General features: G+C 38.9%; 2 protein-coding genes across 3 annotated transcripts; one reads left to right on the top strand and one right to left on the bottom strand.

Annotated features, from left to right (window-relative positions):
* Positions 1-2454: 2454 nt before the first annotated feature.
* usp53b (ubiquitin specific peptidase 53b) lies at positions 2455-23421 on the top strand. 2 transcript variants are annotated; one of them, XM_072385040.1, is made up of 17 exons: positions 2455-2861; positions 4955-5145; positions 5409-5569; positions 6259-6351; positions 6482-6616; positions 6993-7106; positions 7257-7339; positions 7943-8048; positions 10394-10540; positions 10844-10993; positions 11091-11259; positions 15882-16004; positions 16159-16885; positions 17683-17744; positions 19414-19492; positions 20768-21603; positions 21762-23421. In XM_072385040.1, the coding sequence occupies exons 2-17, from the start codon at positions 5052-5054 to the stop codon at positions 21836-21838; spliced, it is 3156 nt and encodes a 1051-aa protein (XP_072241141.1). In that variant the 5' UTR covers positions 2455-2861; positions 4955-5051; the 3' UTR covers positions 21839-23421. The 2 variants fall into 2 exon arrangements, with proteins under 2 accessions (XP_072241141.1, XP_072241142.1); XM_072385041.1 differs by lacking the exon at positions 15882-16004.
* Positions 23422-24477: 1056 nt separating this feature from the next.
* fabp2 (fatty acid binding protein 2, intestinal) lies at positions 24478-26414 on the bottom strand. The gene is made up of 4 exons (XM_072385042.1): positions 26275-26414; positions 25602-25774; positions 25384-25491; positions 24478-25137 (listed from the first exon to the last, which is right to left on the bottom strand). Exons 1-4 carry the CDS (start codon positions 26339-26341, stop codon positions 25087-25089), a joined length of 399 nt encoding a protein of 132 aa, XP_072241143.1. The 5' UTR covers positions 26342-26414; the 3' UTR covers positions 24478-25086.
* Positions 26415-27211: the final 797 nt, after the last annotated feature.

The raw sequence follows: 27211 nt of genomic DNA, 5'->3' as shown, positions 1-27211 counted from the left end.
GTCATGGCAAATGTCATCTCTGGGCATTTTACACTTTAAAACTTTTTTTTTTCTTTGAATATGCAGAGTTATGAATATATATTGGAGAAAATGATTTACATATGATTGATAAATGTAACTCTAAATGAAACTGTTCATATTAGATTGAGAAATATAGTGTGTGTGAATATAAGTCTCTCTCCTCACATTCTCAGAAATAAGACTGTGTGTTTATTTAATACTTTAAGACACTGTGTTTTGTGCAATAAATTATAATGCAAAAAAAGTTTCAGACAGCAGTAAAAGAGAGAGGAAGAGACATGGGACAGGAAGAAAAAAGAGTCTGTAGAAAGCTCTGTAGGATTGCTTTCAGAACCACTAGAAACTTATACAGAAACTGAGCAAAAGCTCAGTACTCTAAAGAATGCACATGCCATCCACACAGAACTGTCTCCAAAGGAGGAAACAATATCTTATCATTATCATTTCTTTTTGTGTCACCAATCTTAGTCTTTTTTTTCCCTCCATAATATGTAAGTTTAGGATGGTCTTTTTGTTCTAATAAAATACTGAACTGAAACTGTACCATTTACCACAGAACTGCCTCTTATGGTGGCCATGCAGAGAGATTTGCAGCCGCAGTGAGGCTTGATACCTCACAGAAAACTGGATAGAAAGATAGAAAACAGACACATCTCTAAAAATAACCTTAAGAACATTAGCATCGAGTTTGACAGCTCATCTGAAAAGAGTTCAGATCAGCCAAATTCAGCAGGAGAAATATGAGGCACATTTTTTTCAGACTATAAATAATTCCAAAAACCCTTCCTGTGTACCAAGAGAAGCTTTTTTTGTGTTTCAGAATGTGTCATACTGGAAAAATATGAATGACCGTTAAAAGATTATACAGTTATACTGTGTATAAGGAAGAAACGCCTTTCTGAGACTGTAAACGGATTCAGGTCCTCAAAGCACCACCTTATCCTGAAGCTTTGCAAGTAATCAGATTTTATTTTCAATTCTTTCTTACACTGATAATAAGAATTGAGCAAGAATTTTTTGTCTAAATTGAGTGACTGTCTGAAAGTGAACTCAGTATTGACCAAAACATTTTTTTCTATGATTTTTTTAGTTCTGCCTGGACCTCAAGCAGAAAATGCACAATCATAAAAGTAACATGGATTCTTCAAACAAAGGGAGACCAGCAGCACTGTTCTATTTATCTATTTATCACTCGCTTCCAGTCGTGTGGGGGAAAAAGGTTCCTTCTCCTTCAGCTCTAAGGTTTTGCGTATCAGAGTATAAGAAAGTCATCTGGTCCTAACCAATTTTTAACCACTCTTCTTTACAATGCTGCTTCAATTCATTGAGGTTTGCAGGCATTTGTTCATGCACAACTCTCTTAAGGTCCCAACAGAGCATTTCAACCAGGTTGGGGTCTAAACCATGAGGGGCCATTGCAACGCCTCAATTCTTTACTTTTTTTGACCATTCTGTTAAGACTCTGCTGTTTTTGGGATCATCGTCCTGTTGCGTAACTTCAGGCAACTTTTTAGCTTTCAGACAGATGACCTACAGATACAGAGGAGTTCATGGTCAACTTAATGCGTGCAAGGTGTCCAGGTCTTGTGGCTGTCAAACAGGCCCAAATAATGACCCATCCACCGCCGTGATTGACAGCTGGTAGGTGGTTTTTGAGCTGCTGTTTGGTTTACACCAAAGTTGGTGCTGATAATTATGACCAAACATATCCACTTTGATCGAATCTGTCTAAAGGACATTCTTCCAGATGTCTTGTGGTTTGTTCAGCTGCAACTTTGCAAAGCTATTCTTTTTAGAGAGATGAGAAATCATATTTGTTGTCTTTCCTCATTGCCATTGTTTACACTTTACAGTGAAGCTATGAAGGTACTCCTTTCCCGTAAAAAACTTTCTTCTATCTTATGTGGACGAGCTAAAATCTCGGTGGATAAAGACTCACAAATTAGTGTCACTTTTGCTGACTCCAGCTTGCATCAGCCTCTCTTAGTCTTCCTGTCTACACTTATAACCTGCTAAGCTCTGCAGCCTTTCCCCTGCCAGGCCCTCATCTGCCCCAATTTTTACTCTTCCCATCTTGTTTACTGCAGCATGGGAGTCCCACAGACAGAGTCAATAGATTTCCAATTTTGAAAGGCATAAAAACTGGTCTCTTGCACCACTGCAGCTGTAAGATAAAAACATGATGCCCTTGTGTCACTACAGGTATACCTGCCATATTTACACGTTTGTCGTTTTTTCCTATTTAAACTGTTAAAAACAGAAAACTGTGTGTATTTTTCTTGTTTATTTGACATTTCAGTGAGAGCGTTCACAAAAAAGGAAGGGGTTAGTCCCCATAGTGCTGCATGATTATGAAACCAGTGCAGTCATGTGATGTCTTCTCTCATCATCATCATGACAAGTTGGAAGTCTGACCTTCCGCTTGCACGCAGTTTTCCATGCAGGGATTGAAGATTACAATACAGCAGTAGTGTACTTGAGGCTACACTAGGGGCGGAGTTTGACCCTTCAAGTCTCAAAACATCACTAATCCGCGTCGGAAATTCAGATACAGGCCATCATCGGGTCCGCTTCTGCGAAAAAGGGAGGAATTTCTACCAAAACAACGCGGTCATTCCCGATCTGTGCGGCATCACGCTGAGACGCGGGCTGCCGCTGCGGTGCTTGTCGGAGGAGTTAGGAATGCTGTACGGATAGTGCGGCACATGCGTCCGGCCATATCTGCAGTCGTTTCCATCCAGTCTTATTTTGAGCATTCGGGGAGAAGTGGTGGGATTTGCGCGTTCACAGCTGGACCGCCCCGAGCCTCCAGTGGAGGCAGCTATCCGCTGCCCTGTAAGGTGAGCGCAGAGCACTTGTTTTCTCCGAGCATGAATGCAAGTTGCGGCATATTTATGATACTGTGGCTGAGCAGGGTCTGCTCACATGTAGAGTCCATCGTGAGGCTGTTGTAACATTGGCTGCGTGTCTCCCAGTGTCGGAGCGCTCTCGGTGAAGCTTTTGGGGCTTTAAGGCAGCAAAACAGATGATCGGCTCATAAAATCCTGTTAAAAAAAGGATGCATGCCCTCTGCTTGAACCTGACAACGAAAATGGTCGTTTATATTAGACCTCTTAGGCCAATACAGACATCACATGGTTTGTGCTTAACACACCAGTGGAGGCTTCAGATATGAATCTCTACATTTTGAAAAATGTTGGACTGCATGGAACATGTTTTGGGACCAAAAAGCGACTTCAGCAGTCTTTGAACATACAAACTACAGTTACTAAAACAGCGTTAGTATAGATGTGTACAGAGCAAAGTCGCATCAGATCAAGATGAACAAGATTATTCAGTTGTTACCGAGCGTAGGAACAGGTTGTAATGTATGTCATGATGTTTTACAGTGACAGGCTTCTATTCAATGTTTTTTATGGTGGTGAGGTCAAGTCACGAGTTTACATTTGGCTTTAAGGTACCTTGAAGTTCAACTTAATGTCATTTGCAGATAGTCAATCTGCTGTTTCTGTTAATTTTTTTGAAGGCATAGTGGAGTGATCCATTGTAAGATCATGTACAGGTTACATGAAGTACATTGCAAAGGAATGCTTCACCCAGTCAAGCGAAAAAGAACATATATCCTCTTTCAATTCTAAGGTTGGACTTTACGAGGTAAAAAACATATAGTATGATATATATATTTGTAATATACATGTAACCTCAGGTGAACAAAAACTTATGGCCTATAAAAATGAGTTATGTATTCTACAAAACTAAGCCAAAATGCAGAAGCAGAGTGTGACAGCCCTGAATGTTTCCTTGCAAATTAAGAGAGTAAGTTGCAACCAGGTGTTGCAAATCAGCTGCACTCGATTCACTGAACATTAGCAGGTGTGAGCACCCCAATAACAAGGGATGCATTTGGCAGTTTGCTGGTCTGGAGCATTCAGGTGTGTGTTAATGCAATGCTAAGAGGGAAACAAAATCAGCAATGATCTTAGAGAAGCAAACTGTTGCTGCCCATCAATCTGGGAGGGGCCATAAAGCCATTTCCAAACAATCTGGAGTCCATCATTCTACTGTGAGAAAGATTATTCTCAAGTGGAAAACATTCAAGGCCGGTGTCAGTCCTCCCAGGAGTTGCATCCCAGAAAGTTCATCCAAAGATGCATCCTTGACAAGCTCAAAGAAATTCTCTACAGTCCTCAGTGTCAGCATGCTAGACGTTAAAGTTGATGACAGTACAATTAGAAAAAGAGGTACAAAAAAAAAAAAGGCTACAGTAGGCAGGAGAAAGAGCACGGCATAGCAAAGTATTTGAGAGTCAAATGTGAGGCCATCTGTCCGACAGCTAATGCTTGACTCAAACTGGGTCATGGGACGAGAGAGTGATCCCAAGCACAGCAGCAAGTCTACAACAAAGTCAATGACAAAGTAAAGAATCAAGACCTCAGCCTGATTTAAATATTGTGGTGGGACCTTAAGAGAGCCGTCAAGATATAAATGATTCAGTGAACTGATGAAACATTGTTAAGAAGAGTGGATCAAACTGATGAAAGAGACTGATAACGTCATATTGAAAAAGATTACTTCAAGTTATTGCTATCTAAAGATGGTTGTATGTGCTACTGAATCACGGGTCGTAGTTATTGCTCACATTTACCTCATTTAAAGACCTGGGAAGAATAAGATTGTATTTTATTTTTTTATGCATAGACATAAAACCTTGTACTTTTGTTCTCACATGGCTGTATGATAATAGTAATGACCCAATTATATGCGAAGAATATAGAAGAATAATCTGTCCTTTTCATAATTATTTTTGTCATAATTCTAAGAAAGGATCTAAAGGATTGTGAACATTTTTTCTTTCTGTTTTTGGCTGTAAGACTCAAATCTAGCTTTTTGTCTAGCTGACGGTCTGATCCTCCTCTTCATTTCCCACATTTAGTCTAGCTGCCATTCAATGTCCAGTAGCACATGTCTGAGACTGCCCTGTGGCTGATCCTGACAATGCTTTCCACAAACTACCGTGGTGGTGCGTGGGGATGAAATGGATGGAGCCCATAGCCAGGCCAACACACCAGCTCCAATGTCCCGGGATGTCCAGCTGCAGCAAGTCTCCCCCCAACTCTGGAGAAGGTAGCTGGCAAAATTCACCTGGCATTTGACCAAATCAGTCATTTGGATAAGTAACATAATGAACAGTGATATGTGGATTAACAGAATTATCATCCGGGGCCTCAATTACGTCACGAATGAATCCTCTATTCATGAATGTGGCCGCTCTGAAATTTACAGGATTCAGCATGTTTGTATGTACATTTTTGTTTGATATTGAGTGTATGTTATTTTAAAAGATGCAAAGACGCAGGCGATGCGTGCCTAAAACAACTTTTCATTAGCTGCAGGCTCTAACTCCATGTCATGGGTGAAGATGTTCAAGAAACCTGGAGGAGGCCTGAAGAAATCCTACCAGCCTGGGAGCATGCTGTCTCTCGCACTCACAAAAGGTCTGCTGAACGAGCCCGGGCAGAATAGCTGCTTCCTCAACAGCGCAGTTCAGGTGGGAACACTTGGAATTTCTGATATATTTTAAGATACTTCACGTACGACACCAATTACAAAACCGTGCCAGCATTTCAGCATTCACATCTCTTGTAAATGCAGCGTTAACCACTGATTTTCAACCACTATATGGGAACACTCTGAACAAACTTTAAAGCTTCAAAAGAATGTTTTAGATTTTTAGCAGGACCATCCATGCATGTATGGTTTAGTGAGAGCTGCATGGACTCCACACACACCACCGTCTCAAAGTAATTAGCTGAAAATTAGTGATGGCTGAGTAAGCTGCTGTGTTCAGTGTTAAAGCTCAGTGGGTATGGCAGTACTTGCATTCTTTACACATTACATAAAAGCTGAGATGGAGCGATCAGTTTACCAGTGACCAGAATCAGCTGATCGTCAGCTTGATCAGCCGTGACCGCTGATCAGCCAGTCAGCCCAACATTTATCTGACTGTCAAATTCTGAACAGTAGTTAAGAGGATGCCGAGCTTTCAGTTTGAAGTGTCTGTACAGGTTAGGGTTCAGAACAAAAATGTTACTCCAACAAAGCAAACAAAACATGATCCTGCTCATCAATTGCAGACGTATGAAGGCAAAAATCAAATGTACTCAGCCCTACTTAAAAAAACTTTAAAAAGATTTAAGTCTCAGTTCTTAATGTTGCGCTGTTGTAAAACATTCACAGGTTCTTTGGCAGCTGGACATTTTCCGAAGAAGTCTGAGGCAGCTCTCAGGCCACTTTTGTCTCGGTGATGCTTGCATTTTCTGTGCTTTAAAGGTACGCCACATAGGATGTTGTTTTAAAACGAAATGAAAAAAAATGAGCTGATTTCAAATTTCACAAGAATTTTTTTAAGTGTAGACGTTTAAATGCTTCTCATAACCAAGTGAATTCCTTTGTGTTTCAGAGCATTTTCAGCCAGTTTCAGCAGAGCAGAGAGCGCGTGCTCCCCTCCGACAGCCTGCGGAACGCCCTCGCTGAAACTTTTAAGGATGAACAGCGCTTCCAACTCGGCCTGATGGATGATGCTGCTGAGTGCTTTGTATGATGTGGCTTTGGTTTTTAATCAGAAATGATAACCAGTGGACCTTTCCTCTTTAACTGTGGATTATAGAACGTTATGGTTTGTCCTCTAATCTGGCAGTAAAGGGCTGTAAAAAGAAACAGATGTTAGAGGCCAATGTTACAGTACTTAAACTCTGCTCAAAGGTGAATTTCAGTGTTTTGCTTGTTCAGATGATTTAAGTCTTTTTGCTCAGCTCCTATTTTTATTTCATTAAACTGATTGAGGGGGGAGGGGTACAATTCTTTTAGGCCAAGTAGTCTGTCTGCTTTTGTATTTCTGTTGCCGTAGTATGATGGGATTTGTAGTGTTTGTCGCCATGTACTGAAAATCAGCTGTTATTTTGTACATATAGGAGAACATTCTGGAGCGGATTCATTTACACATCGTTTCAGACACGGCGACTGATGCTTGCTCATCCAAATCCTGCATTACCCATCAGAAGTTTGCAATGATGCTTTATGAGCAGGTAACATTAACGCTTCTAAATGATACTGAATTATATAGATTAAGCACTGAAAATGTAATACTGAGAAGAATTCAACTAAATGTAGACTTAGAAAGTCTTTGAAGTGGAGAAAAGGTACGCAGCAAAATAATGCACGGCATTTGTTTACAGTTTGTGTGCCGTTGTTGTGGCGCATCTTCAGACCCACACCCATTCACAGAATTTGTACATTATGTCTCCACCACTGCTTTATGGTGAGTATTCAACTTACTGCCATGCCTTTGAAACTGGAACACAAAAATCAGATAGAAAAATTAAAATAAATAAGATGATTACAAAAATAATTTGGTCTTAGAAAAGTAATTTGCCCTCCAGTCATTCAGAAGGCACAACTTGAATCATTAGATAAGCATTTTTCATCGCCTGATGGTCACTTTTATGTTAAGTGCAACACTGTAAATGTGTTCAGCTACAACTTCTATCTCAATATTAAGATAATGGAGTGATATTAAGTTCAATCTTCTTTGGAAATTTCTTGGAAGCCAGTCCTGATCTATCTTACACTGCTATGTTGGTCAGTTTGTGTTCAATAAGCGAACAGTTGAGATATGAAATAATTGTTATTTGATTCAGGATTTTTAAGTATGGGGGGCGAGAGAGAATATTCAAAATTTTTAATGAAAAACATATTGTTCTACATACTCGTCTGGACAACTTTGCAGCTGTTTTTAAAGGTTTCCACACCCTGTTTACAAAGAAGAGAGGAAAGAATATTAACTGTTCTAACAAACACGCACATGCATTTGAATGTTGAAAAAATGATGGCCTATCAACACACTTCCTGTCTTCTTGCACAGCCAACAGGTGGATCACATGTTTGGGAAGAACGAGCGGCTCAGGTCAGACATGTTCGGAGAACTGCTGCAGGCGGCAAACAGCACGGCTGACCTCCGAAGCTGCCCAGTATGTTATACATTCACTGTCAAGTTTCTATTTGTATGTTCTTATTCGTAAATTCTTCGCAGCAAGGTAGCTCATTATTTCTTCCTGTTATACTTTTTAGCTGAACATTCAACAGAATTCATGTGTTAATGAAAGCTTTTTTTAAAAGACGGCTATTAATAGAAATAAATAAATGAAAAAAAACAAAACTTAAATAATCAGTTTAACTGTTAACATGCTGCTGTAGGATTTTTCCTGGGCAGGGTACACTTTGTGCTTACCACTGTGGCGCTGTAGTTGAAGCGGCAGGAAAGAAATGGTGCCAAACTAGTGTTAGGATATAAATAGCAGTAAGGGCTTATCCACTGTTTTTCTCTCATCTGTATTTTCTACCCCTGTCTCCCTTTTTAGTATAGTGAAGCTAAGCCCTCTGTTCCCTTGAAACAAAGCTTCTCCCTCAGACTCCACGAGCTGCAGCATTAATTTGATGACACAGACTGCTTTTCTACTTTTACAGTACACTCGAAGATATGTACTCGTGTTTCTAGCAGTGACCCTGAGAGATTCATTTTAATATTTAAGTATTGAGACTGTTTCACTGAATTGAATGAAAGCTGAACACTTACCCTCTGCCAACCCCTCCTGTTACAGTAACTGTTATCGACACGCTGTCAATACCTTTGCATCTTACATGTGGTTCATGTGTTCCTGCTGTTTTCCTGATTTTAAACCCATATATGTTATCATGTGACTAATTTTCTATGAAAACATTTGCTTTTGCTGGTTTCTGTCTTTATTTTTCATTTCCTTTATCTTTACTTTGTTTGTTTGATGTATGTGACGCCGATATTTGAAATGCTTAAACAAGCTGCTCACTTGGCTTAATTTTTTAAAGCCCCAAGTCAGTAGAAGTTGGGACGATGTGGTAGTTGCAAAGAAAAAAAAACAAAGAAGCAATAATCTTTACATTGATTTGACTTTCAGGCCTTCGGCGCTTTAAAAAAATGTTTTCCTACTGTCATAAGACGCTCTGACCTTTAGTATACAAAGAGATGAAGAGTTTCAGGTGTTATTTTGTCTAGTTCTTCAGGCAAAAACTACTTAAGTTGGGCAAGTCGTTGTCATTAATGTACTTTTTTTTTCAAAATTCCAAAAACTACATTCTGCATTGCAGGCAGGTCAGTCTGCTGCCTATGAGCCTTCTTCTTCTTCTTCAGCCATGCCTTTGTAATGTCTGCAGAATGGGGTTTTGTGTATTGTCTTGTTGGAAGATGCACGTAAATCCCTTGAAAAAGATGTTGTCTAGAAGGGAGCATATGTTGCTCTAGAATGTCAGTGTATTTTTCTGCATTCATGCTGGCAACACAAAAGTGTAAATGAACTCTGTTAAGAGCACTGGTGCAACTGCGCACCATCTGGTTTTTAGACATACTGATAACAGTCTGGGTGGTCCGATTGTTGTCTCTGGTTGGGAATACGAGGCGTTAGTTTCTCTCCAAAAATATTATGAGCACTGATTGGTTGGACCGTTATACACGTTCCCACAGTGTAATGGTCCTTCCCAGATTCCTTAGAACCCAGAGAGTTCAACACTGCCTCTGGATAAGGTTAACATAATGCTTCTGTTTTGCACAGTCAAGTTTTAAGTGGCAGTAAGTTCTTAGTGCAGTGCCACACTGAAAAATATCCAGATTGCTCCGATAGTTTAATGATATTATGGTCTGTAGAGGGAGGAATATGCAAATGTCTGCCAATCTCTCTTTGAGAAAATTTGTTTTAATAGTTTCATATTTCAATCATTTTCTCATGCATTTGTTGACATTGACAAACTGGAGATCCTCTGCCCAGCCTTGCTCCTCAAAGACTCAGCCTTTAGTGGATATTACCTTTGTAACAAATCATGACTGCAGTCACCTGCTTGAAATAACATATTTGTGTATCTCAGTAATAGCATGTAATTACCCCACTCCCAACTCCTTTTGGAATGCGTTGTAATCCTGAAATGCAAAAGTGGATGTACCCGAACAAATTAGATGAAGTTGAAGAAACAATAAAAATCAGACTAAATGTTAGAAAGAATTTTATTTTATTTAATTTGCATTTTCTAGTACCTTCCAAATTTTTTCTGATTTGTTGTTCTACTACTAATAGTGGATACACATAAACGCTTGTAAATAAAGAAATTATGATTTGGATCTCTAGTCGGCTTTTTCACTGTGATTCCAGTGTTCATACTAATATCTTTTTCCCAAATATGGATATCCATACTTATATGTTCTCCATGACCTGTTGTCTGTGTCAATGTTCTGATTTCATCATGGACCTTGATGTGTTGTTATTTTCTTATTTTTTCCCATATTTTTAAGAGTGACTGTGGTCAGAGCATAAAGATCCGCCGTGTCCTTATGAACTGTCCTGAGATCGTGACTATTGGATTTGTATGGGACGCTGAGCAGTCGGATCTCACCGACGATGTCATCAGGTCCCTAGGACCACGTTTGAACTTGTGTGGGGTAAGAGCTGATGCAAATATCTGGCAAGCACAAAGTGGAATGTTTCATGTAATCAGCTTAGAAGACATAATGTACTGTATGTAGAGGTTTATCAGTTGTGTTATAAGATTAACATATCAACAAGATTAAATCACAATTTTCATGAACATTAGTATTTCTTATATGAGAGATGGAAGCCAGTGTGCTGTAACCTTTGAACTTGTTATCAAATCCACAACATGTATATTTTATTGTCATAGGATTTTACACCTGACAGAGAAGATAATGTAGCAATCAAACCTGATCAAACTTGCTCTCTTTCAGCTTTTTAACCGAGTCACTGATGAAAATGCTAAACGGAGTGAGCTACATCTGGTGGGAATGATCTGTTTTTCAAGTAAACATTACTCGGCTTTTGCCTATCACACCAAATCCTCGAAGTGGATGTTTTTTGATGATGCCACCGTGAAGGAGGTTAGGACGTCTGCTTTTCACCTTACCCCATTTCAAAAGTCTCTCTGCTTGTTACCGTGTATTGCCTGCTTTTTAATCACAGTTATCTTTTTACCAGATTGGGTCCAAATGGAAGGATGTTGCTTCTAAATGTATCAGGGGACATTTCCAACCGCTTCTTTTGTTTTACGCCAACCCCGAGGGGAGTCCGGTATCGAATGAAGATGCACCAAGACAAACCACCATGTGTCCTCGCTACAAAGCCCAAGTCAATGGTGACTTGACCAGTAAGACGATCCTAACTGCCTAAAGACTAACTGCTGCACTCTGATACACTAAATATCACACCAAACATATGATATTTAGTGTTTCTCTTCACATTACATCAGCCAGAGTGAAATATGGTTTCACAGCCTTTAATGTTGAAACTATTAATGGTCTATGTTGCACATAGTTGTAAATCAGTATGAAATGTTTAAAAAGCAGGTAATACCCAGCTGACCCTCTACTGCTGTTTGACTAAACTGATAAAGATATGCTTCTTTAAAAGTGCTTACAATACAGTGGTGGTTGAATATTTATAAACACTTTAGAATATTCTGTAATTGTACATAAATGTGCTTTTTAATCATCATTAGATTTTTCATGAAACTTTATTTAGAAACTCTGAACAACATCTGATTCAGTTCAAGGAAATCCATTCTTGCATGTCTCTGAGTGGCAAAGGTATACAAACTTCAAGGTTTAGCAGTTCATTTGATGTTGCCCCTGAAAAAATGGTTATTCAGCGTGAGGAGGAGGTCAGTGCATCATTAGAGGTCCCCCGGCAGTCTAGGCCTATAGCATCATAACTAAAGGGATGGTTCAGAGTCACCTGAGCCATCCCTAGATATAAGCTTTTTAAAAAATGGATAACTCTAAGCCTGATCTTAAAGATAGAGAGGGTTTCTGCCTCCCAAACCCATTCTGGCAACTGGTTTCACAAGAGAGGGGCCTGATAACTGAAGGTTCTGCCTCCCATACTGCTTTTAGAAACTCTCTGAACTACATGTAAACCTGCAGTCTGAGAGCTCTGTTGGGGAAATAACCAAACTTTGAGACCTCAAGGGGATGACGGAGTTTGGTCATTAGGAGCTTTATATGAGGCCAAGAATTTGAAATTCAAGAGAAATACTCTCCTGTTACTTTTCATCAGAACTCTCACTGCAGCATTTGGGATCAGATGCAGGCTTTTTAAGGAATTTTTGGAATATTTAGGAAACGCAGAATCCCAATCTTAACATAACAAATAGATGCACTAGTTCTTCTGCACAGTCTGAGACTTGACATTCCTAATTTTGGTGATATTACAAAGGTGAAAGAAGGCGGTTCTAGAAACCTGTTTGACATGTCAAAGGACAGATCCTGGTCAAAAATAACGCTGAGGTTCCTCACTGTGGTATTGAAAGCCAAAGTAATGCCATCTATTGTAATTACATAGCTAGACGCTGTCTTTCTGAAGCACTCAGGTCCAAAGGCCTCAGGCTTTCTGTTCCCATTGCAGGCAGAGAGAAGGACAAACTTGTGCTATTGTGGGCAAGTTCTAAATATGGAGGCATCCAATTTTACCAAGTAAAAGTTGCAACAGACTTAACTGCAATCCTCTAGAGTGTGTGCAGCAGGCTTGCAGCTAACAAGGGCATGAATGTGGGTGAGAGGTAGCTAATAATTACGTCATAGAATACACATACAAATCCAATGCTATGCTCAAGATTGAAATCAATCAAGGAAATAATATGTGGCCAAGAGGAGATCATTTGTAACTTTCACCGGTGCTGTCTCTGTGCTATGATGTGCTCTGAATCCTGCCTGAACCTCTTCAAACAGACTATTTCTGTGCAAATGATCTCAAAGTTGAGCTGCAACAATTCTTTGAAGAACTTTAGATATAAAAGGGACATTGGACATAGGTCTATAATTAGCAAACAGTCCAGGATGAAGGGTAGATTTATTTTCTTTTTTTTAAGTAAAGGTTTCATTTCAGCATCCTTAAAAGCCTGTGGTACATAGCCTGTCAACAAAGATAGATTGATCAAATCCAATATGGAAGTGTTAATTAAGGAAAAATCTTCTTGAACAGTCTGGTTGGGATATAGTCTAGAGTACAAGTTGATAGTTTCAGTGAAGCCGTTATGGTTAGTGGTCGTGAAACTATGGACAGAAAGTCTGTCTGCGCTGGCCTGAACTTCATATGAGGATGATGCCTCTATTGCATGCAGATTACCACCCACGCCTTTTGCCCTAATCCCTGCTTCTCTGGCCACTCGTGCTCTGGTTCTACAGCTCTCACTCCTCCCCATGATGTTTCCAATGTTTGCCCCCATTAATTTATCAGCTTTTGTGTGTCTGTGTGTGTGTGTGCGGATTGTTCTGCTTTAATGTGGTGCCCAGATAATTTGGCTTGCGATAACATTTTTGCTTTAATGAAAATCAAGTAACTGATGTGTGTTTTTCACAAAAATGGATCTGATTTTTGTTTAAACCTTAGTATTATGTGTGTTGTTTATTCCTGATTATATTTTTCAAATTAGATTGTATTTTGAGGTTTAGTGAAGTACTATTTATATGCTGTGCATAGTCATGAGAGTTCTCATTTCTTGTAGACTATCCTCATGTTCTCTATTACGACTGAAGTAAACCAAGACAAATGCCTTGTGGTCATACACTTGCATAACAAAGTCTCTGCTGGCATGATGCACATGTGCATTAGTTCATAACTTGCCAGATGTGTTAGTTATACAAAGGTGTGTCCTAATCTGAATGTTTTAAAGGCAAGCTGCTCATGTCTGGAAATCCATAATACTACAGCTAACTCACTGCTGTTGTAATATATAAGTACAGAACTAACCAAAAATAGATACAAAGAGGAAAACAATGATGCCAAAAACTGTCTAACTAAAAGAGGAGGTGAGGTATAAAAGTGAAAGACAGCAGCTGTTAGATGAACATGCTCATCTGAAGGCAGATGCTCGCAGTTCACATCATCACTGTTTCTCACTTTGACCTGCTTGCCAGGCAAAGAAACACACCGCAGGGTTGGCAGAGGAGGAAGCAGTGGTGTGTTTTATCAAAGTTAATGATGCAACATCTGTTCTGTTGTAAGATTTTGGTTTGTTTCCTGCTCCATTTGCACTGAGATGGAGGGGAGAGAGCAGCACGTGGAAAAACATCTACCGTCGCTGCATCAAAATTTGTCATGGATCACTGAGGAAAAACCACAAACAACATGGGAGACTTCCACATGAGCCTTTCCTGCTATAAAGCTTACACTTCTCGAAATATATTATTTTTGTTGCATATTTTCTATGGGTCTGGAAAAATATAACCTTATGATCAAACTCTTGTTTTTTAAGCAATGCAGTGACATTGATCACTGAATCTATGAGAAATCAAGCAGACTTCATTCCATGCTGAATGTTGCAGTCACTGATTTGTTGCACACCATATTGTGATGATCTCAATTGCACAGATGCTGCCTTTATATACAGGGAAACTACACACAAGGGACAAGCTGTAGGGCCAACCTCAAAAATCCCGTTTCAGTCCTTTTCTAATTCAAATGAGCAAATCCTAAACATATCAACCATTTCTAAGTTAATAATAAAAGATCAAACACATTTTTTAAAAGGTCTAAGATTTGAAGCAATCTTATATAAACGGCTACTCATAACACCCACTGCCTGTGCCTCATTGAAATGAACAAACAGCTGAATGTTTCTCGATGCATTATAATTGGCTTACTGTGGTGAATACGCCAAAAAAAGGGAGTCAGATTCAGCAGGGGATCTGATTTTGACATTTTGACATAGCTTGTAGATTAGCAGATCTTACACCTAACCATTGCAAAACTGGTAGAGAGTCTTCTTGGATTTGTAATATTTAAACCCATCAACTCAGTCCAAAAATGTATTTTTAGGTGCAAAAAAAACTTTTAAGAAGTATTGCATCAAGGTCAGTAATGCAGTCCACCATATGGGTCTTTGTTATTTATCTTGTTACTCGGAAGTGCAATTTCTCCTAGTTAGGTCCAATTTTTTTTCTCTTCTTTTCCTGTCGCCATCAGATTTTGCCGTTTTGACCGACTTATTAGCCAAACAAATGAAAAGGTCACCAAGCAACAACAGTAGGAAGTTGAAGTAGTAAGAAAACGTTCCTTATGGGATGGCGTTTCTTTCCTAATGTGCAACACAACTTGACATATATTCACACTGATACCTTGAATTTGAAATCAATACCTATTGGTACCTTTTGGGGGCTTTAATAATAAAAGTGTAGTTGTAGCTGTAAATAGTAAGTCTAATCTTCTCACTTTCAGCATTGGCGGGCTATGTGATGACTGAAAATATGGTAGTGACTATGAAAAAATTAAGGAAACAAATGAATAATAAGAAAAAAATAAAACCGAACCGTTTTAGCAACCTTTTCATCTTTCCAGAGTAAATTTAGAGTTTAAGAGTTGCCCTTTATGGGCATTTATCTGAACTGAATATCTACAGAAAGTGGGTCATGCAGTAAAAAACAAAAAGCCTAAGCACAACAAAGTCTAAAAGAAGAATAAAGTTTTGACCATAATCCAATAGAAGTGTTCCCAGAGCAGAAGCTGGACTGAGATGATGTGAAGGACTAATCAAATTAAACATTTAACTGGACTTGAAGGTCAAACCATCTACTGATAGCAAATGTTCGCATGATTTTGCCACTCACAGATTTGTAATACTGGATTATTTGATGTCAACGATATAAGCAACTCTCAGCAGCCATTTCAAGAGCCAAATTATACAATTGATCATAAGTGAAACAAAGAAACAAAAAAAGTCTTCATTTCAGAGCAACTCCTCATTTACTATTTGATTTATTTTTTGCCTCTTAGTGAAACATCTTCTTGGCAGTCCTAGCAAATTTCAGGAACCTTACATGGAGAATTTGCAAAGGCCAGGTGAAACAGCAAAAAAGGACAGAGGGCAGCGAAGAATTGAGTCATCACAACACAAAGGTAGAACGTTGTGTTTACATCAGTTTGTCCTGCAGTTAGAAGAGGGGCACTAAAAACTGAACAAGTTAATATGCACAAATGCTGTTAGCTTACATGTGTGCTGAACGTCAGAACAGTTTACAGTCTATAAATGATCCGTTTCCTCTCTTTTCAGACACAACCCATGCAAGATCTTCATCTCCACCAGAGAACTGTTCAAAGCTTCCTGTGGAAAAAGTAAAAAGCTATCCACGTGTTGAGAAGACATCAAACTATTCTAGCAAGGGCTCTCAGGAGCCACATGGACAGCCCTGCAGCACTCAGAGTGGTGGACAAAGTCGAAGGGCTAACACTTCTCCAGGTCATTATGATCAGGAGAGCTGCCATGAACAATGGGAAAAAGGTGGGAGTGTGGGAAGCCGAAATAAGTCGAAGTCTACTTGGAGGCCCATTCGGGAGGTGTTGAATGTGGACACTGTGCTGAACGAGCTGGAGCAACGCCGTCAACAGCAACAAGACAGCCCGCGGTGCAGCAAGTCTTCATCCCAGGAAAGAGTGCGTCATGAACAAATTCGAGATCGCGAGCGAGAACATGCACGAGCCAGAGAAGATCGGAAACAGAAGTGTCTAATGACAATTTATGAGGATGAGCAGCGGCATGAGACTGAGAGTCACAGCTCTATAGAGTCAGAGAGCAGGGCCAGCCAACAGAGGGGCAGCAGACTCAAAGGTGGCCCCAAAACTCTGCTGCGTAGTGATACCTGGACCATTCAAAGAACAGAGTCTGGCTATGAGAGCAGTGATAGGCTCAGCAGTGGCTCCACCAATCCTGACTCACCCGGGGTTGACGGATTTGCAGTTCGAGCAGATCAGAGATCAACACCTGAGGTACATTTGCAAAGGTAAGAAAAAACTTCAGTTGTTCATGGATTTTGTTATCCAGATAAATGAGGCCATAACAACAAATAAATACAAAATTGCAGTAATTTACAGCATGAATTTATGAAAGTAAACTCAACTGTTACATATCAGGCTGGAACTACTGATTCAACATGTTGAGTGAATCAGAACATAAACTGAAGTTAAAGTTTTAGGGTGTACATTTAGGAATATGTTATATCCTGAAACGTCGTGTCAATTTTACCTGTATAAGCATGTTGTGCTCTGATTGGTTGATTTGTAGACGAGCTAAAGCAGCAGTTGCTCTGTGAGAATTTGGCCCAGAATTTGTGTTTGATTGGCAAGAATCCAAATGGGACATCAGATGTCTCCCAGTCGGAACTATGTCCTCGGTTTGGGACTGATGACCACTGCTCTTACCATATTCTCTTGTGAATATCAACTTTCGTCTCAGACTGCCCAAGATGGAAAAAAAAACACTTGAGTATGAAACAATCAGGGTAACAAACTAATCCTAACCCTAGACTAAAGGTCGTTTTTTGGCTACTCAGTCTTTAATATAGATCCATGTCGTGTCAGGTCTCCTTAAAATACAGATAGTGCATGTCTAGATATCTAAATAATGGCTAAAAATGATACATTTGAGGGATTGATATCACAGGCTTAAACTGCTTTACTAAAATCGGTGCCTGACGTGTTCATTTTTGTTACAAAAAAAGCATACAATTTTATTTGCTGTGGTGATTTGTTTCTTTTTTCCCTGAGTACTAAAAGCTAAATTGTATTCTCTTATTTTCAGCCAGTTGCATCAACAGGGAGGCAACGCAAAATCAAGTTTAATGTCTTCGCCTTCACACAATGGTAAGTTACAAGATTAACAGGAGCCCACAGGTTTTTCAGTCAAAAAGTCTCAGCCAGAAATAAACATATGTCTGGACAGTGTCTAATTTCTAACTTTTAGCAATGTCTTATTTGGGAACAGGTTTAGGAATTTATATGGCAGCCTGACACTGTGCAGGGGGGGAAACTCCATCACAGAAACCCAAAAGTTTGTGTTTAAAAGATAAATGGGTTAGAAAACAAGCAAAAAGATGAAATGAGTGGTCAACAAAAGTAGGGTAAAATGGACATAGAGATAAAAAAAGATTAGGAGCATAGCAGAACACGTTGATGATGTTAGGGTTCAGTTACATATAGTATCTAATCTGCAATACTTCCTGGATAAGATTTATATGGAAAAGAAGAATGTGGTCTCACATCAGATCTGATATGTAGATGAAAGATGTTCAGTGTATTCATTCATGTTCTAGAGTTAAACTATCCTCCAACATGAGAGCAGAATTTTCCACAATTTCTCTGTCCATTTCCGTGTTATTTTCGTTGAGCCTCTCTTTCTGTTTTCCTTTCGTCTGAAAACATGTTGCATGACCTGCATCTGCATCCTGACTACGTAAATGTAACTGAAGACTGATTAATGTCTTGGGTCCATTTCTGAGCTTGCACTTGCTTATTTAACCTCTTCACCCTCTCAGCCTTGCATGGGCATTAATCTGATGGTAATCCCACAAAACTCACTCAGATTGCACAGCTGGGCACGGCTGCTGGCATTGTCATGAATACTGGTCTGTTGCACGCAGCACTTTGAGTGCGCTGCACTTACTTTATCAAGGCTCTGGACCTCAAGAGTCTTCCAAACAACAGCTAAAGCTTCTATCCTTGCATGGAGCTCTCCAGGGCAACGGCAAAGAAAAAAAAAATAACACATCTATTTTTAAAAGGAAGGAATTCAGCACCATGCTGTCTCTCCCTGTGCTGGTGCACAAACCAAGCATGCAGACTGATTCATCCAGCTGTGAGAAAGTCTTGAGAAATCAACTCTGCTGCCATCTTGTGTCCTCAGAGAACTATGTCAGATTAGTCAGACATACTTTTTCTGTGCGTTGTTTAGTACTAATTGGATACCTTTGAATAATTTTGCATTTAGACAATATATTGTGTGTGTTTGGACAATGTGTGCGTCCTTGACACATAGTTAGGGGAGAAAATTAGGCTCTAAAATGAATATTGAAATTTACAGAACAATGTATCTGATTAATCAGCTGAAAAGGTCAAAATTATGTATTTGCTAAGGTTTGAGTTTATCCTCAGGATCTCTGGATAAAGTATTTTTAGTGAAAATTAAACTTAATGACTTAGATTAATACTAATTTTTGTTTCTCTGTCCTATTTTAATGGTGAATGTCATACCAGTTAGTAATATTTGTTGAGATCATTGTCTCATATTTTATTTTAGAACGTACCTGTCTTTTAACTTTGTTCGCAACATTTCTAAGGTGCACAATGTAGCGTAATGTTTATGTCTCACTTTTTTTGTAGAAAAGAAAGATTTTATTCAAAAAGTAAGATAGATCAGGAGCTAAAAATACTAAACACAATTTTCTCTAATCACAGTCTATAGTTATAGAAGAGCAGATTGCTATACGGATATGTATTTAGTTTTGTCTCATCGCCATCCTTTTGTTCATTGCAGGAAAACATCAGCCCAAACCTCAGGGAAAAAACCACGACCAAGTTTCACTTTCACATCTAAAGTCCAGTCCAAATTCAAGGTAGAGTTTTTTTCTTGTGAACTTTAATGTTGACAGTGTGCAATGTTTAATTTATGTGACGGCTCACCTACTTATGCATATGCATATTTATGTTATATTTGCCTGCTTGAATTTCACTGTTGTTTCATAGTCTTCTACAAAAACAGGGGTGGGTGGGGATGGTGGAGCCTATCCCAGCTGTCATTGGGTGAGAGGCGGGGTACAACGAGGACAGGCTGCCAGTCCATCACAGTAAATCATATGTATTCAAACTGATTTAACCAGACAAGGAGCTAAAACAAATTAAGATGTATTAATCAAAAGATCTTACATTTATTTTGAGACAACAGAAAGTTACCATGCTTTCATATTAAAAAGAACATCTCGAATCTCCTTGTAAAACTCTTTGTTTCTTTAAGCCCCTTCCTAAAAGGCCCAGTCTGCTCCGATTGGTCCACTAATTAAAAATGGAGAAACGCAAGGCAGCTGCTCATTCTTTGTTGGTGGTGTAAATCAAGCCTGCGACTGTGGAGGTGATGTAGAAACGTAAAGAAAAACTTTTGCAGCATATAGTGGAGCATTTTGTCAATATAAGAAATGATTTTGCAGTGCTGACATACCTTCATTCCTGCTCCATAAAATCAAATAAAGATAAAATATCGTGGCTGGCTAAAATAAATGCTCAGTTCTCTATATTTTAGAATTGCATCATGTTAACCTACATTAACTAGAATTACAATGGTAGCTGAGACAAAAGTTTAAAGGCTCAAAGATATCATTCTGCAGCTGACCACTGGCAGCCATATGCAGGTTTAAGGTTCTACAAAGGCAGTCATCCATTTGGTGACTGACTCTGTGTGATTTTGTGTGGTTTGGTATTTTTTTAACGGTTTCTATGGAGAACTTGTTAGCTCCGCATTTTAGCAAGGACTCCAGGAAGTCACCTTTGAAGAATCAAACCCCCAGTAGGTCCTTGAACTCGGACAGCTACTTGAAACACACCAAAAGCGAAAGCGTGACAGGGTACATTTGTGAGTAGGTGGGCAAATGAGATATTCAGATGTTCTATGTCTGTAATAACTATAAAAGAGACCTCAACTGTGGCTGAATTACCCCGTCTACTATGTAAACAGATCTCAAACAAGATATGGGACTAGAATAGTGTAATTCTGTTCATATTTACTGGTCACATGAGAAGTTGTACAAAATCTAAGGTTCTTGTTTCTGCAAATCTGTTGGCATGATGCAACTTGGGATGTTTGATGTGGTTGTTTTAATTTTTTATTTTTTTTGTAGACGGAAATCAAAGTACACTTCCAGCACCTCCAGAAAAACAGCGTCATCCGAGAGGAACTCTGCTGGTTCAGATTGGCAGAGTGAGCAGCAGGAGCTCACAAACTGTCGAGGGCACAGTGGTGAAAGTACGACACTGAGACATTTTACAAAAACCAGTAGCTCTGAATGGAACAGCTCTGATGATCTCGCTCTCTCTGAGCCTGAGGACAGAGAAAGCACTTACCTCTCCAGTAATAGCGAGGCTGTTAGCTCTGATTCCCAGTGCCCCAACATATCTCTACCATACCACCCTCCAAGCAAGGCGACTGCAGAAGCTCTCCAGTTGACCAACCAACATCAGCTTGGGCCAACAGGGTCACCTCACCTTCGACCCAGCCAACAGATGTCTCCTCACCAGGGTGAAGATAACCATGCAATGTTTCGTCCCAGGATGCTTCAAGAACCCTTTCCATCAAGTCCTCGCCTTTCATCCACATCCTACGTTAGTCCTCACAGGAAGCCCGACATTTCGGGCCTCCGAACCTTCTCAGATGCAAGTTCAAAGTCAGGCTCTGACCCAGAGAGGAGTACTCAGTCATCATGTGAGAGCGAGGAAAGACTGTCTGGGTGCCGAGTGGAACAGGCAGCGCCAGCTCAAGAGGTTTCGCTGACAACGTATTTTAATGTGGATAACTGTATGACGGAAACATACAGACTCAAGTACCACAACCAGAGGCCTCTTGTCCTCTCTGCAACGGTGCCACGGACAGCGACTGCGAGTGAGCGCAGAGATAACAGCCACACACTTCCCAGTGACACACACTCACAAGACCTGCCGAAAGCCAGAACTGAAGCAAGTAAGTCTCTGTAGAAAAGAAACAAGTTCTGCAACAGACAAATATATCAGCTTATTGTCTATGTTGGCGAATCAAAGTGTTAACAGAGGTAATGAAATGTAATATAATGGATTAAAATGTATTTTCTAACAAGAGTGTTCTCTTCACATTCTGTACAGGCCATAATAGCAATAAACCCACTGCGAAATGGAACCCAGTGACAGCCAAAGGACTGGATGAGCGTGGTTTTTTATGATTGTGAACTTGGTAAGTTTTGTTTACAGTGGATGGACAGAATAACTGGATGCCAAAGAGTTTACAGAATGGAAGTATGTTCAGAAGCCCCAACATCTCCAAACTGGGTGGAACTTATTTATGCAAGCTTGTCTCATAAGTAAAACCTATTTCTAAATGCTGTTATGCATTGTTTGAGGGATTATCAACTATCACATATATCTTCCATTGTTCCGCAGTATTGCTGTGAGCCACTTTCAGTTTGCACAAAGGGTTCTATAGTTTTGATTAGTCTTTTCAAGCACCTTGTGTCGAGTTTAGAAAGTTCATATTTTTTCGTGTAGAATTTCTGCTGCAGTGCTGCAGAAGTGAAAATATTTAGATAGATTTAAAGAAAGCAGTCTGTGCAGTAGTTAGAAACAGGCGAGAATCATACGATTTTCACTGGAAATGACATGTTAGAGATACTTTATCTAATGAAAACGATATCAACAGTAAGTTGAAGGTTGTTCACCAGATTGCATCTGTCAAAGAATGGGATGGGAAATCTTTTTTATTTGATATCTGGGCAGCTCACAAACTTTATGCACTCTGGGGGCTTTATGTCACCAGACAATAGGTACTGCAACAGTTACTCATTTTTAGTTACGGATTTGTTTTGGGTGTTGTCATTTCTCTTTTGCAACATGTATGTGTCAGTGAATGACTGTGTGCTGCCCCGCATCAGTCTCTCTTGCTGTGAAATCTGTTTACGAAGATAGTGATTTGGACATTGCTCAAAGAATAATTGAAAAGCTAATTTAATGCTAATTTCAAATCTGAATCTGTAAGTTAGTTTATGAAAATGCGATCTTTGCATGGCTGCATTCAGCTTGCTGCAGTCTACATAATATTGTGTTTTTGGAGCATATCTGAGTAGACGGGGCAGCCCTCAGGTTATTCAGTAGGTCACTACACACAATTACATGACCTTGTGTATTCTACCTTTGATTGTGCTGGTTCTTGTAATCCTTTTTTTTTTTTTTTTTTTTTTGTAAATCAGTGATGTCAAAATGTACTGTTTTCAGTCTTCCGCTCTAAGTACGTAGATTTTTAAAAGGTCTATATTTGCAGGTATTTTCATATTGATTCCAATGTAATTGACACATCTAACATTATTACTAACCATACAATTCAACACAATGGTATTCTTGTTCATTACAATAATGTTCTGAAACCTGCATGTGGCCTTTACAGAATCATACTAGCTGTATGTACAGCATAAGCATGAGCATGGAAATGCTGGGCTGTGAGTCCAGTTAACTTAACATTATATGGGGTTCTATTTAATTGTGATAAAATAAATTCATCAAATAGCAATTTCTAACAACGAGTGATTTGGAAACTTGAATGTTTTTCTCTTGCTCTCATAAGAATAATGACGATGATTTTCATGCATTTTGAATAGAAGCGTATAATGTAAAGAAAACGCTGGAAAACATTTAACTGTTTAAGACATATACTATGCATTCACTAAAGACTACTTTAAAATGAATTTAAACAACCATTTTAATGTTTCTAAGTCTTGTGTACATTCAACATTTCCATTCTACCGTTTATGCTTTTTTTTTTCCATTTAGCAGTAAAATGTTCTCACAGCAACCTTTGTCTCACAGTATTTCTCAACTCCTCTCCTTGAGCACATATAGTGAGTTGATCTTTTGTGTGTTTGCTGTTTGTGTTGTCAGACACAAAAAACTGGAAATTAGAGATGAATGCTTGTGTGTAAAACTAACTAGTTAAAACCCTAACTAGTTAAAAAAAATCCCATCTAATTGCACTGTTTAAATTTAAAAAAAAGAGACGTCTATGTAACAGAGCTTTTAAGAATTTCACTGTAATGCAGTAACATGTTGCTGCGGGACTGCCTTTAAACAAGCTGATTATTCTATACAATGGCTTTAACTCCCTGTTATTTCAACATATAAATTATTTCACCACCTGAAAAAGTTATGAACTTATTGGATAAAACGAAGAAAAGATAAATTATCAGATTATATCAATTTTGTCACACCTGTGTTTCTTAAGACTAACATGTAATTTATTCACAGTATTTTATTTTTTACTTTAGATATCTGTAAAAGAAAAATACTTTTTTTTTCACTTTACAGCCTAAAAGTTATATCTTTAGCTGAGTCAAATGTGCCTTGACATTTTCAGTGCAGCTTTTCTTTTTCTTTTTGAACCACCATTAAGGAATGAAGAAAATGAATGAAATTGATCTGGAGATGACACAGAATACTTTTCAATGTAAATATACAATGCTGACAGTGACATCCAAATTTTCTACCACTGTATGTGCTTCTGGGAAGTGTGTTGAAAGCCTCTTCAGGCGTGCAGGCTGCAGTCACAGCTGCAAACTGAAAATTCAGCATCTCAGCAAAGTTTGACATGTTCAAATGCCATTGGTAGAGAGAAGATCTGTGCTTGTCAGCAGCACTCACCCCCTGGGCAGCAGAGCGTGGTGCTGAACCCTGATGTGTAATAGCTGCAAACATTTTTTTAAAGCACTGAATTTGAGTTATTGTGTGTGTATAGACACATATCTTGCACCACAGTCTGTAGTCTTCAGTATATTCTCTAAAGGCTTGTTTGACAAGAGGTGGTCTTCTCCTGGGTCACACACCATTGGCATTACATCAGTACATATCTTTTATCTTGTTCTAAACATACAGGGACAAAACCTAATTATACTGTTTTGCATCAACATTCGAAAACAAAAGAGAACTTTCCACATTATGTCACTGATATTATCTGATAAGTTACAGGCTCATGTGGCCTGACGTGTAGGGCCTCATTGAATCCTATTCTCAAACCTCTGTGTGGTCTGGGCTGTGGAGCCTGCCAGTAATGCTGAATTAAACCGTTGACATTTATTTCACTGGATGCTTTATGACATGTCTAATTACAAATCACTCTCAAGAAACGTTGTCAAATCTGTCTACACTTTCTATTTTTGGAGATATTTATTTTTTATTTATTGTTGAATAAAGTTTCAATGACCATTTCACTCTTAAATTAGTCACATCCCTGTGTATGCTTCAACGACACAAACGTCCATATTCTCAGCTCGAGGTATCCTTCTCACAAATGAAAGACGGAGAAAATCTGAACGTAGGCTGTTATGACTTTAATAATGCAAGTATAAAAATGAAAGTAGTTTATTGTTCAGCACAGTAGTGGAATCCTGAAATCAACACATCTCATGGCAGTTGAGAAGAGCCGTTGGGTCTAGCCCCTCTTGAAAATCCTCTTTGCATCCACACCCTCGTAGTCGTAGCTCTGTTGGATGTCAGACACAGTCAATGTCATATTTTCCGACTCTTGCTGAATTAGCAGTGTAACGTATTCATTCTAATCATGAAATTCTCCTTATTGATAATTGATAATTTCCCCAAATCAATCTGCATAGGATAATCCCAACAAGTTTTTACTGCTCTTCTAATCTTTCTAAATTTTTGAGATAATACAAGGATTTTTTTTTGTTCCCAATTTACTTGTATGCAAAAATAAATAAATAAGCCATACTTGGATAAGTTCATCTCCTTGGACAATTCTGGTTGTTACCAATTGTTTTCCATTGTCTTTTCTGGTGAAAACCCCTTTTAACACGTCGCCCTCGATGGTCCATGCGCCCTGTGGGATGGGAAAAAGTCTTCATTAGGAAATTGTCTACAGTGCCATTCAGATCTCTATCTGCTGATTTGTGAAGGTGACTCCACTCTACTGGGTGCAGTTTTGCTCACCGATAGTTCAGTTCCATCTGCAAGACTGTAGCTAAAGTTGTCTCCCAGGGTGAAGTCTATTTCAATGTTGCGGAAATTGCTGCTCTCCTTGACATGAAATTTGTCTCCAGTCTGTTCGATGATTATCTTGAGGTTGTCGTGAGCGGCCAGCTTCCTCTTCACCATGTTAATTCCTGTCAACAAACACAATGGATATGTTCAATAGGCTCTGAACAATAATAGGAAGTTTGTCAGGATGAAACCTCTTCATGCTCTAGTAGTTCCTTCGTTTGTGTCTCAGTAGATGGTAAGTAGGTACAAAAGTGAAATCCCAAACATGTTGAAATGTTTAGTTCATTCAACTATTAAAGTGCTGAAAATGTAAGGATTTTTGTTTTGGGACTATAGTTTATATTCCGAGTGCACAAAGCCAAAACACGATGAGAAGTTTCCTCATATAAAAATATACATTATTTATACATAATAGTATTTCTGACTTTGGCAAACCAACATTCATTGAATGTGACATACTATCAGTAACAACCCCCATTTTTATCAATACTTTATCAATTACCTGACCCGTCGTGTCTTTACACAAACAGAATTTGTCGTAAAATAAACTGTGCATCATATGTCATTTTTTAAAAAGGACCATTTAAACAGACTAGAACAACATGTAGTTAGTTTGACTCACCCATTTTTTCCATGAATTTCTCATAGTTGTCATTGCGATCAATTTTCCAGGTGCCGTTGAAGGTCATGGTGATTGTTGAGGTGACCACTCTGAAGAAAGGAGCGTCTTTCTCAAAGTCTGCCGCTCCTTTTAAACCACACGCCCTCTTATCTCATCATCTATTTGAATGATGATGTGGCTGTTTTGAAACTCATGTATGTTCAGGGCAAAAGTCACGCTGAATGCTTTTTTTTTTTTTTAATGATAAACGGACTTCTTGTTTAACTTGGATCTCAGTTTGCGTAGTGTGGTGGCAATATCTTAACCACATGGCCAGGATTCAGTGCAGAGCCGCAGGAATTCCACATGTGGAGTTTGACACAAAGTGTTGCAGCAATCTTCTGTGGCTATTTTTGTCCCTTCAACTGAGCAGACACGCAGAAGCATATGCATGTACTCTTTATCTATTTAATCTTTTGTCCGTGTCTCCAGCATTGACTTGGTTTAATGCTGATCTACCAAGCATCTTATTAATCAGCTAAGTTACAAATGCTTTGCTCAAATATGCAGGTGGGTAGTGGATAGTTTTCTGTGATACCTTTGACCTGAATAGCCATTGTCAATAAAGAAGACCTTTGGTATGTGTAGTTAATATTACACCAATACTAGCTACAGTTTTTTTTCAATAAGATCACAATGTTGAAAATGATGTCCAGTAAAGTTACTCAGAGGACAGAGTAGAAGCTAACGCAAGTAAGAAAACTTTCTTTTTAGATTATGTGATGGGGTAAGAGTATATTTTACTGTCTGGGATGACAGGATGGTGTAATGTAATGATGTAATGTAGTGCGTCGAGTCATTACACAATGTAATGCCTTCAAACCAACAAAAGTGTCAAGCATGAAATATTTATGTCGAGAGAATGGGGGAGAGAATAAAGGTGGAAAAAATATTCAAA

Source organism: Leuresthes tenuis, unplaced genomic scaffold (assembly GCF_036924035.1).
Source record: "Leuresthes tenuis unplaced genomic scaffold, fLeuTen1.0.hap1 SCAF_4, whole genome shotgun sequence".
NCBI lineage: Eukaryota > Metazoa > Chordata > Actinopteri > Atheriniformes > Atherinopsidae > Leuresthes > Leuresthes tenuis.
This window is presented reverse-complemented; position numbering and strand designations above follow the sequence as displayed.

Excerpts from the sequence above, each read along its gene's own strand:
- fabp2 (XM_072385042.1), bottom strand. The coding sequence starts at position 26,341 with ATGACCTTCAACGGCACCTGGAAAATTGATCGCAATGACAACTATGAG. Across the intron at positions 25,492-25,601 it reads CAGATGGAACTGAACTATCG|GGCGCATGGACCATCGAGGG; the intron begins GTGAGCAAAACT and ends CCCATCCCACAG. Across the intron at positions 25,138-25,383 it reads AAGGAGATGAACTTATCCAA|AGCTACGACTACGAGGGTGT; the intron begins GTATGGCTTATT and ends GACATCCAACAG.
- usp53b (XM_072385040.1), top strand. The coding sequence starts at position 5,052 with ATGAAATGGATGGAGCCCATAGCCAGGCCAACACACCAGCTCCAATGT. Across the intron at positions 5,146-5,408 it reads TCCCCCCAACTCTGGAGAAG|CTGCAGGCTCTAACTCCATG; the intron begins GTAGCTGGCAAA and ends ACTTTTCATTAG. Across the intron at positions 8,049-10,393 it reads CTGACCTCCGAAGCTGCCCA|AGTGACTGTGGTCAGAGCAT; the intron begins GTATGTTATACA and ends CATATTTTTAAG.